Raw genomic sequence first — 12,526 nt, forward strand, 5'->3', positions numbered from 1 at the left:
GTTTGCACTATACTGTAGTCCATTAAGTGTGCCAATGGCATCATCTTTTTAAAAACAAAAAACATTTGCACCCACATCCTCTTAAGGAACCTCAGGAGCTGCTATGTGGTGGAGACAGGCCCCTTTAGCCTCATCTCCAACCCAGCAGCAGCAGTTCCTCCAGTCCTTCAATTTGTAAAAATCACAGTATCTGTGACGCACAATAAAGCAAGGTATGCCTGTACTTACCAGTATGCTGCACAGCCCAAACAGAGAATTGTGTACAATACTATATGCTTAACTCCTGGTGAGAGCAACCTCAGAAGATCCCAGCCTCTATTACAGAGGTCTTTTCATTGATGTTGATATCTGAGGCCTACTTTAGAGGGTGGCTGAGGATACAGTGTGCCTGAATGAATGAATTTATTGAAAATACTACCCACAGTGAATTTCTAGAAGACAAATACAGCACCCCATTGCCTCTGACATATCAAAGCTTTTTAGGCTGTCCATGAGGCTTTAGAGTGCAATATGAAATCATAGTAAGAAACGATTATTTCACAGTTTTGCTGTTTTCCAGATGGAACTGGGGGTGGCAACCTAGCTCTACATAAAAATGATTGTTGATTTCTTTCTCTTTATTTTATTCATTTCTGTAGTATTTGAAATGGGATTTTCTCACTTCATTCCTCTTCCCAGGGGAGGAGGGGACAAAGTAATACATATTACCATATTGGTGTGGGAACTGCTTGCCTCTTACCAGTCTGGTAACGTGTGCATGAAGGAGGCCATATGTGTGGGTCAGTGACGTGGTTCTTTAGCATATACGTTCCTGGAGTGGTGTGAGAAGAAGCCACAAAAGATCCATCTTTCATGCATTGAATGCATTAATACATTGAAAAAAACAACCTTAGTCTATTTATCTAAGAGATGAAACTTTAAAAAAGAAATTAACACAAAGGCTGTCTTAAAGAGAACTGAGCTTGAAAGGCTAAATTAATTTATAGATACAGATAGGTAGCCGTGTTGGTCTGCCATAGTCAAAACAAAACAAAATTCCTTCCAGTAGCACCTTGAAGACCAACTAAGTCAGTTCTTGGTATGAGCTTTCGTGTGCATGCACACTTCTTCAGATACCTGAAGAAGTGTGCATGCACACGAAAGCTCATACCAAGAACTGACTTAGTTGGTCTTTAAGGTGCTACTGGAAGGAATTATTTTTGTTTTAATTTATAGAGTTCATCAGGTCATTGATAATTAGGACAGTTTTTAGGAAAAGAGAAGGCTAAGGGGTAAACCCTGCACAAATCTGACCTGGAGTCCCTAAGATGGTTTGATAGCGCTTTATACACCTCCATCCAGCCAAGCTGGTGCCAAACATAGTGCTCTACTTTCCTTTGGACCACGTCAGTGAGGCCGAGAGGGGGATCTCGTCATACTTCGTAGGCTTGTGCTGCTAAGACAGTGATTTGACTTCATCCCCAAAGTCCACTGCCTCTTGAGACAGACAGATGCCAACAATCAAAATAGTGTGTTCTGGAGCTGGCTCTGGAGATGTGGTTTGTGCAAGATTCATTTAAACGAATGGGAAATGTATAGCCTTTTCTGTTTTAGTGGGGCTTATTCAGAAGAAGTACTTTAACGCACTTTCATTAATTTAAGTAGTGCTCCACCAACTGATCTCTACATTACCCTTTAATTAATAGTTTACTTAATTGTAGCTTAAGGGCTGGCCCTATCATTAGGCAGAGTGAGCCAGCCATCTCAGGTGGCAAATGCTGGGGGCAAGAAGCAATAGGTAACCCCTAGCATTTGTCACTTGAGTTGGCCAGCACAGTCTGCCTAATGTGCCTTGAATCCTGCTTTGTACCTCCCATTTCAAACTTGAGAATCCTGCGCTTTCCCTTAGGTACGATGGACAACACTGTCCCATTTTCACTGTGGAATTAATATTCGGTTGCCAGTACACTCATCTGTATGTGGAATGTGTGTACCATCTTGTTCTCCATCTCAGGAAACAAAATGTCTCAGGCTAGACTTGCGAGGCTGAGAGGCCAGATACTGTGGCACTGTGCTTTGATAATAATAGTGATAATTTTTAAAAGGCCCGCTGGACACAAAATGGCTGCTTGGAACGGTATCATTGCAGCAGCTGCTGTGTGGGGAACTGTTCCTATGGAGCAGCTTGCCATGAGAACTGGCCCTCAATGTGTGTCGTTTGTACTCATACCACTGCTCAAAATTCCCGTTCGTGTTCAATAGCCGCACAGAGAAAACTGCACGGCAGCAGCTCATTCATGTCTCAAGCCAGTACACACAAAAGAAGCATTGCACAAAGTGACCAAGCTGTGATGGTTATTCCAAGTGAAATGGGCCTCAAAGATCTGGACAAAATGTTAATTTTCAGGCTGAGACAGGAAAAGGAGGAATTGGTTTAGCAAATGTACCTATCAGTGTTCAGTTGGAGCTTATGCACCGAAGTAATGCGAAATGAAACAGGCCCGGTTGCTTGACTTTGTAACAATTTTGGATCAGGATGAATGTAATCAGAAGGGCAATGTAGGTTTCCTTCAACTGCATGATTAAGCCAATTCCGTTTTGCTGATCTCTTCCTTTTGACAGCCTCACAAAACCAGCCTGTGCTGTAATGTCATGCATGCTTAGCTTCCATAGTAATGATGTGTATCTACATATATAAAATCACTCTTCTGTCCATTTACAAAGACTGTAAAAGCTATGGACTAATACTTTTTGGCGTGACAGCAACAGAAAAGCATATGCATGTGCTAGGATTATCAATTTAATGCCCAGTAGCTTGTCATATGTAAAAGCCAGTGGTTACTCATGTGATGGCCACAAGGACAGTCACATTTGTGACAGCCACATTTCTTTTTTTAAAAGAAAACCAGTCCATTTTAAAATAATTTTAGACTACTGTCCTAAATTGGAATCCTTTACAACTTCAAGCCTTTTCCCCACTGTACTCAAGATAGTGCATGAGTACAACAAATAAGGACTGAGCATAGCAGATATCACATCACAATGAAAGACTCTAAAATATGAGACAGGTTAAGCTTTTAAGTCCTCTTCAGGAACTCCGGTTAAACAAACACATGAGGGGGAGCTGCAGGAACAAATGGTTTTGCTTCACCCCACACCGTCATTCTTTCCCCCCAAAAAAACTTGGAGGTCGCTTGTCTGAAGCAGGGAGGTTTCTGCACTCATGGAAGTTCCCTGAGTATTTGTCCCTCTCTTCGTTATCAGCACAAAGGTAACAGAAGACTACATGAGAAATAGGTACTTTGGTTGACATTGTTGCAGACCAAATAAGAGGTTGAGATTTTGGCACAGATCATTGTGTTGTCTTCTCAAAATGGCTTTCTAGAAAAGCTTCTTGCTGACCAGGGTTGTGATGTTAGGGGTTGAAATGCTTTTGTCAGGTAGACCGATTTGATTTTTTTTAATGGTTGTTAAAATGGTGTGAAGCTGAGGTCCAGAAATACGCCCTTGTAAAGAACAATGGAGCGCTACATATACTATTGCAGTGCAATTCAGCAGAGGAGCTACAGTCTGCCTGGCTGGTGTTACACAAATTGGTGTAAGCTATTCACATTATGTTGAAGGTTGTTAATATAATATATTATATTATGTATCTGGCATACAATTAAGTCATTTAACTATGTTTGACTTGTATGCACTGATCAGTATTAATGGTACATAGCAGTAACTCTTGTCTGCTCCTTGTGAACTAGATAACAGAGGTGAAAACATTGGCGCATCTATTTCCCTCTTCCTATCTCATCGCAGCCTGATAAATTGAAGTGTGCAGAAATCATTACTGAGTTTCTTCCATTATCTAAGAGAGAATAGAAACCCTCCTGCATTTTGTGAGCTGTACGATGAATATATGTAGTGATTTCTTTTCTGAAAGGCCTCTTTGTGGGGGGGGGGTGTTCCATTTTCAAAAGGAACTTCTTTTAACTATTATTTTGAATTCTCTTGCATTGTGCCCCTTAGTCAGATTGTTCCACTGATGGGGTCCCAAAGGTTATCTTTTAGCTGTTAAGTTCATTTTCCCCCTTTAAATCCTCAGCATCCCATGCCATAGAAATTATATCTTATGAGTTATATCAGCATAAATCTTGCCCTTTTGTGTACTGAAAAAGGAAATGTAAAACTAAAGTAATTGTAAAAGCTGCTCTTTAAATATATTGTCCTTTGCATATATTTGTAGCATAGACTTAATTAGCCTGCAATGGCTTTATTTTTATTGTATGAGACTATGACACATGATATTTGGGGGGGGACTGTGTGTGGTACTATGGCATGTAAGATGGGTGTGACTGCCTCTGTATGTGTGTATGTGGCTGCGTGTGTGAGAGGCAAGAGCATCCATTAGTACAATACAGTAAAAGCACATTTTTAAAAATATGCACATTGGAAGCATCTGAAGATTGACAGTGCAATCCTAAATGGGGCTGAAGGAGTGTGAAGTGGTGGTTCATCTGCCACTTCCAAAACCCTGCTGGCTCATGCCTGTGCAGACTTAGAGCGCGCGCACACACACACACACACACACACTCTTTGTATTTTTGAATTTCCAATGGAGGGAACTTAGTTGCACTGCTGACAGGCTGTCATAAAAGGGGAGCCTTATCCTGGTGCCTTCCCAATGAACAAAGGGGCCTTGGCTCTAGTAGGACCAAGGCTGTCTCTATCGCACCTGTCGAACTCCCTGTTTGGGTGCATTTTGCCAGTGAGACATCCATTAGTGGTAGCTCTATGCCCACAGAGCTACTGTGGGCATAGTGAGACTCCCTATAGTGGTCATGCTCCTCTTTTCACTGGCAGAGAACCACACCTGCACAGTGTTCTAACCCTCTCCAGCCAGTAGATCTGTAAGTTAGGTTTGCTCTGCCCAGATGAGTTTTCATTTATTTGGTAGAACCAAATGATAAAAGTATTCTGGGACTGTATTATTTCAGGCTGCAGAGGGAGGAGTTTCATGCCATGTGGCTGCTTGTGTCATAGTGCGGCTTTGTCATGACAGGATAGGCCAGGTGTCAGCAACTTTTTTCAGCTGTGAGCCAGTCTACCGGGGAATGAATGAATTCCTATGCGCCACAAATAACCCAGAGATGCATTTTAAATAAAAGGACACATTCTACTCTTGTAAAAACACGCTGATTCCCTGACCGTCCGCAGGCTGGATTGAGAAGGCGATTGGGCCACATCTGGCTCCTGGGCCTTAGGTTGCCTACCCCTGGGATAGGCTACACACAAGTACTTGACTTATGATCCATGCAACTATTAACACCCAGTAGCCCTCTTTCGATGACCCAGCTATGGCATTTCCTTCCTAGAGAGACATGCCAGAACACTTTCCCCTGTCCCATGTGAAAAGCTCAGTTGCCAAAGCAGCTGTATGGTTTAATCCAGAGGTTTTCAACCTTTTTGAGTCCACGGCTCCCTTGACCAACTACATTCTTTCTGCGGCATACTTGTGGGGCTCAGGAGCCCAGTTATGTCACCCCTTGCCTGCAGAGTTGGCAGCCTCTCACCCTTTTTCAAACACCCTCCTTTGTGGAGTGTTCCCTCAGCCCCCTCTCTCCTCTCCTTGGGAGTCCTCTGGGCAGCTGCTGCTGCTATTCCTGGTCTCTGAGCTGCCCGCCCCAAAGAAAAATGCCTCCTCACACTGTCTCACAGGGGCCTAGGACTGGTCTGACCATTGCCAACAGCAAGGTCTGGTGGACTGGCTGGGCTCCCTCACCTGCTTGCTCCTGGCAACCAGCACCCCCTGGCCAGCCCCAGCGGCACCATTCACCTGCGGAGCCTGTAGCCAGGGCTGCTGCAGCAAACAGCTGTGCAAGCCTTTGGGAAGCAGAGACACGTGATACGGCATCAGAAGAGGGAAGAAAGGAAAGAGGGACAGAGGCCAATGTTGCCCGCAGCACCCCTGACCCATCATTCAAGGCAGCTCAGGGTGCCACGGTTGAAAAGCCACTGGTTTAATCTGCCATGAACCTCCTTTTAAGAAGAAAGGCAGGATATAAATTCATAAGTATAATACACCCAACTCGAGATAAAATTTGAATTCTGGGTCTCAGGTTGCTTTTAATAGTGAGATGCAAGAATGTTTTTATTTTGCAGACTGACGTGAGCGAAAAATGAGAATAGCTGCTTGTCACAGGATTATTTTTACCACATAGCTATCTGTATGGAGGAGTATATTTGGTACCTTCATTTTCTTGAGACACCCCCCCCCCCCCCAATCCTCTTGCTATAACTCTTGCACTTTCCTACAAAGTCAGCATTCCCTTCTGTGTCTGTGGAGGTGAGGAAGAGAGAAGTAGTCGTTCAAACTGACTTCTTTTCAAGGTTGTTTTGTTTAACGTTGGCTACTTTGCACGGGCTACCTTTTAAAAACAACAAAAAACAACAACCATCTCCTCTTAGTTTTGTTTCGTTTTTTTGGCATGAATTATAACCTGCATGTAAATCACAAGAGGGGCATGTACAGAGCATGTGAAGCAGTATAATTGAATGACCAGAGAATCTTTTTTAATATATTGAAAGCAAGCATCCTCCTTCAGACCTGGATGCTCAAAGGAAATAATAAAAGCAGATGCTTGCTGCGCAGCCTCATTCTGCAGACACCATGCTAATTAAATTATGGCTAGGCAATGCTGAGGGATTCGAGTTACAGAGTTCCTCTAGAGACAAAGCAGTAAATGAGAAGTTTATGTTGCCTCTGGCAATAGAACAATGGGGCAAGCAAGGCATTTTCTACGCTTTGGTAACATTTGGGTCTCACCCTAGGAAGACCTACAACAAAACACAAATAGTTAACTTTTCTGAGATGGAAATCCTCATTCAGTGGTTTCTAAGTGACAAATTTGTTTGATTTACTGAGGATACGAATTTGAAGTGGAGAGAAAGCTGTTTTCTAAACACAAGTGAGTCAGAAGGCAACAGGACTCTTTCCTTGACTTCATACACTTCACATGGCTGGGTTTCGAGTGTGGCAGTTCTCCAGAACAAATATTACTCTTGAAAAATATATATGCAGTTCTGTCATAATAGTTACCTAACTAACTAGAGCTCCTCAGTTATATGCTTGATCTAGACTTCCCTGGAGTTTGGTAATTCTAAATTTAATCAACAGCATTAAAAAACAAATCACCCTGCACATAATACAAAAGGAAATAATTAGTTAATGTCAAATGTCTATGTAGGATACTGCCAGGAAGACAAAATTAACTTTTTAGGTTCACTGAAGATATTTCCAAATATTACTCTGCTTCATGAAGAGTTTGGTGTAATGGGCTACAGTGGGTTTGGTGTAATTTTTAAATGTTGAGCAAGATAAGTTTTAGTGAAAGGGGAGGGGCTTTGAATATGGGGCAGTTGATTTATTTCCATTATGAATCCACTTTACAGTCCAGTTAGCGAAGACAAATCAAAATTACTTTTGTGCAAAACTTGGCTCTTTTTATTTTTGCTTTGCAGCTCTTTACACCGCAGAGTATCAATCTTCCTTTATTTTTCTTAGTAGGGAAATTTGTTTCTTTTTTTAGAAGGGTTTTTAAAATGGGTTTGTAGCCAATATGCATGAGCTTTCACTCAGAAAGAACTGTACTCTACTGTCTTCTAAAATAAATGACTTGCAAGTATAAACTTTGAGGGAAAAGTAGGTAGTTGGATAGAGCCTTTGAGTTAGGTTACTTGCTAGACTATAGCCAGAAGTTTCAAAATACCCAAATTGAATAAGAAATAATGTTTTCTCTGGTTACTCAGAATTGATAAGTGATACTGAATTAATTGAAAATGGCAGCCGCCCCCCAAACCGTATTTGGTGGGTAAAATTTAACTTTTGAATTTATTTACATTGTGGGAGGATTCACAGGTTATAATCCTATTTATGATTAAATACTACTTTACAAAACTCAGAATAATATCTCACCAGTTGCAGATTGTGGGTTAAAATCTTAAACGTTGCTTGTGAAGGAAACAATGGAGAGAGCTTCATTTAGCTTTATATCAGTCTGTAAATGCACCCTAATTGTGATCCCATTGATCCACCTGGTGTGTACTGGGCAAATGTTGTAGCTGCCTAAAAGCTGGCAGGCCTACATTTTTTGTGCCTCACCCTCTTTCAACAGAAACTTAACCATATTGCCAAACAGGATGGCATCATTTGTAATATAGTGTTGGCAAAATTTCATCCACTTGCCACATTGTAATGCTGTATCTTTCTCAATATTTTTGTGTGTGCACGTGCGCAAGCACTTCATTGTGTATGTTGGAACTGTGGAGAACAGGATGGTATTTTCCAAGATCTGAATCTAATTGCAAGGATTACGTATTCAAAAATTCTGTTAAATTAAGTATGTCATTTCTTAGACTGGTGGTGGTGGTTGTTTTTTAAAAAGATCTTTGGTGCAGTCTCTGCCACAAGTTTAATATGCCCATAAATGTTTAATGGTTTTAATGTGACTTAGCAAACTGTTATTTAACTGCTATTCACTAAGTCCAGAGTCAAATCTTACACTGTTACTTCTGCGTGAGAGCACAATCTTTTGTTCATGCCATGGTTAAGGTTGCTACCCAGCTGGTTTGTTTTATGCCCTGGCCTCATTTATTTTTAATAGCCTATTATTTAAGGACTAGTTAAAACAGAGAGGGAGAGAGACAGGACAATTTAAAATCCATGTGATACTTGATCTATAAAACTTAATTGTGTCTTTAACCCTAAATAGATCCAACTAAGTCCCACTATAAAACCCAGAGATGTATTTCACAATGACTTCAATGTATTGTAAAATATGAACTTTTATTAAGAATTAATGCAGGGGGACAATAATTAAGAAATGCCATATAGGGTCTTTAACAGCTTTAGCTCCCAATATAGTACCAGAGAAGCCTGCGGTACTTTAACTCTACACTCTTTTCAGTACAAAAATAGACAAAAGGTTAAAACTTCCTTATCTTAAGTTCTGCATCAACATAAATATGAGCGCCTCCCTCCCCCCCCCGCCCGGCTGCTAAATGGTTTAAGGTCATTTGGTTCCTCAGCACCTTGGATATGCAGTAACCTGGTTCATTTTGTTTACAGTATTGTTGTTCATAGTTAATCCATTTTGTCCTTCTTAATTACAGGACTGCTTAGTAATGGCCAGTCTAAAGGATTACGACCTGGGTCTGAGCACCTAGAGAACGAGAAGGACGATGCGTCGCAAGTGTCCTCAACTAGCAACGATATTGGTTCTTCAGATTTTGAAGAAGGACCATCAAGGAAAAGGTAAGATTCTCTTAAATTCCAATATAGCAGAATATAGTCTGATAAATGAAGTCTGAAAAAAGGTGCAGTTCATGCTAAAGTATCTTAGTATGCCAGTGTAGTGCGGTGGATGCTATATGTAAGGATGTAGACTTGTCAGAAGTTGGTTCAAATCCCTGCTTAGCCATAGTCTCATTGCATGGCCTTGAGAAACTCATTAACCTCACAACCTTGCTTTCTCAGACATAAAAAAGGGATCTGTCTGAAAGAGTTGTTGTGAAAACAGACAAGATCAAGACCAAAGAGGACTCGGGTTGTTAACATTGTTGTATGTTTCTTTATTATCTTCTTTCCCTTTCTTTTTTACAAAGGATGCATCTTACATTTCATACGGTTGTGAAAACAGTCCCCATGTCCTGATCTCATCAGCTTAAGATCCATTTGAAGCAATTGCCCCTTGTAAGGCTTTCTGTGGTTAGGTTTCATTTTTGCAGCGGTTGATTGGTTAAACGAAACATTCAGTCATACTATTTATTCAGATCTGTAAAGGTAATTGTCCTTGTCACTGTATAGTTTACATACAAATAATGTAATTTCACGAGAGAGAACCGTTAGTGTCAACACGTTTGATTTACATGGAATGGAGCCAAAGGACAATAGTTTAAAAGGCATAGATAATCAGAAAGTGATGCCTGTATTCTGGGGGCTCATTATAGAGATGCTGGTTATTGTCAGTAGGGGGGCTACTCTGATATAATAGTGTAACGATTTTGCTCCTGTCTCATAGAAGTCTGTAAAGAAATCCCTGTTGACTCTCATTACACTGGAGTCTGAACCACTCCCTATCCTTTCAACAATGTGAACTAAAATGGAGCACCTTTCCCCACCAATTTCTTGTAGAAAATATGCCGAAAGTGTGGAGTGGGTTATGAGGATTTTGTTTCTTGTATTAAATTGCATGACTGGGAAGAGATGAATTACTTTTAAAAAGAAAGTAAGTAAAAGCTATGCTGCAGCCTTAAAGCAAGATTACTTGAAAACACAAAGAATTTTCTGAAGGATTTTCTTAGGTTTTCCATATTGCCCTCATTCAGTTTCTTAAGACTAGGTCTGTTCTTCTTTTTTAATATTTATATTTTATTTAACCTTTTCAGTGAGGAAAGAAATGAATGAAAGAAAGAAAACAAAATACTTGAAATGGTGATACGTTATGGGTGTATAAGTAATACAATTATTCCAACAAATGTGACATTATTAACAAGACATACTTTTTATAAATGGAATCCAAATATCCTTTTATTTATCCATACACAATCTGCATCTAAAAGCAATCCGTTCGTATGGTGCAGGAGTGGTCATGCTTTCTATCCATTGATTGAAGGGGGCCATGGTATTATCTTTCCAATGAATCAATATCAAGTCTTTTGGCAGAAGTAAAGGCGCAAAGTGTCGATCTATGCTGACACATTGTCAAACCCAATATAGTCGGTATATAGTTTAACATAATATTACCATCTGAAAAAAATTAAATTTCCCCCCAAAGTAGTATTTATGTATCCTGGTACTTTCCCCCCAAAATTTGTAAGCATCAAACATTTCATAAACGTAAGTTTCAAAGAAGCATTTTCCTTATTACATCTCCAGCAACATGTTGTCATAGACAGTCCCTTTCTGTACAAACATAGCAGAGTCCAATAAATTCTAATTATTATTATTGTATAAAACATATTTTATAATCTAATGACATATTTGTTACAGAAGCTAAAACGTTGTCCCACTACTTAGGTAAAATAGAAACCTCAAATTCTTTATATTCCATTCGCTTCTCAGATATGGTACATTTCATTCATTTCTCTAGCTGTAGGAACCCAAATACACTTGTAGTTGTGTATAGTAGGGTGTGTGCATGCACGCATGTGAGTGTGTATGACAGAGATAGAAATTACCAAACATGATGCTACAAAGCATTTAAACACACAAAAGAGGCTTGATACATTAAAACACCAGATACATCTAAAATAAAAAAAATTATCTAAAATGGTAAAATATACCTTCCAAGCTTATTTACTCATTCCCATACCATTTCCTTTTTAGTCAATTCTTTCTGCATTTCCATTCAGCAGTTCACTTTCCCTGAGGCTTGTTGGTGCTATCAGTTGTTAAGATAAATAGTTGTTAACTCACACAGAAAGTCAAGGTTGCTGTATTGGCCCATAAGAAAAAGAAAACCACATTTGTGCAGTTCCCTTTTAGGCCAACTAAATATTACAAAATGGTGTGCAAACCTTTGAGTTCTCCAGACCCCTTCATCAGACTAGATAGTAAACAAAGCAATTTTACCAACAGCCAATATTATATCTCCAGTTCTGTTGTGTAAGTGGTTCTTTATTAACAGAGCCCTTGCTACTAGGGAAACCCATTTTTTGTTGCTAGTGCTTGAGTTCTTAAGAAGGGAATTAGCAGTGTGGCAAAATGCTTTTCCAGGCCCAAAACTGCTGTTTGGAAAACAGGATTGATATATATAACAACCTCAAAAACCAAATCAGCATCAGATAAGTTGGGAAAGATTTCTCAACTCATGTGCAACTGAATATATCGAATGTTATAACCACAAAATACCAAAACCAAAAACATTAAAAAATAGATAAATAAATGTTTATATATAATAAACACCTATTCATAACAAATGCCAAACACATTTAAACGAAATAGACTGAATTTGTGTCTTTAAGTGTTCTTTTGAATTTAGATTGGGTATTATGTAAAGATTTTTAGTGCTGCTCAATCTTGCCTTCTGCATGGGTATAGTTTTTCTGTGGTCACACCACTTTTCCTTGTTGTATTATTTGGCACATTATGAGAGTCTTGGTTTATTTTGTCCATATGTGTATATGATAATTTGTGCTTGATTCCATTGCACCACTGAAGAAGGCCAATGTTTGGTCGAAACAGGTGTGGTATCTGTTATACATGAGTGTCTATCACATATAAACATTATTATGAAGTTTATTTTTTATTCATCTAAGTATTTGCTTTTAAATTGTTTGGTTATAAAGCTTCATATATTCAGTTGCACGGTATTTCAGAAGCCCTTTTACATAGTTGATTTGTGTTTGCTGCTGTTTTAAAAAACAGCAGGGCCCCAAATAAAGCAAAACCTGACCATCTCACTTTTAATCTCTAATGGGTTCAGAACCTGTACACTGTACTGAGATAGTGAACAAGGGAATGTGCCTAAAACACTCTGGAAATCCTGCTTCAACCCCC

General features: G+C 39.6%; 1 protein-coding gene across 3 annotated transcripts in view; it reads left to right on the forward strand.

Moving 5' to 3' along the window:
* The window catches only part of JARID2 (jumonji and AT-rich interaction domain containing 2), a 184,673-nt gene that overhangs the window by 104,071 nt on the left and 68,076 nt on the right, over nt 1-12,526 (forward strand). For all 3 annotated transcript variants that reach the window (XR_014566286.1, XM_083747150.1, XM_083747149.1), the window contains exon 3: nt 9,139-9,280. Coding sequence is in view for 2 of the 3 variants with exons in the window: in XM_083747150.1 (XP_083603276.1) it covers nt 9,139-9,280 (142 nt within the window). In the remaining variant the exon portion in view is untranslated. The remainder of the gene's footprint in view (nt 1-9,138; nt 9,281-12,526) is intronic.

This window comes from Podarcis gaigeae (assembly GCF_964106915.1).
Source record: "Podarcis gaigeae genome assembly, chromosome: 7".
Taxonomy (NCBI): Eukaryota; Metazoa; Chordata; class Lepidosauria; order Squamata; family Lacertidae; genus Podarcis; species Podarcis gaigeae.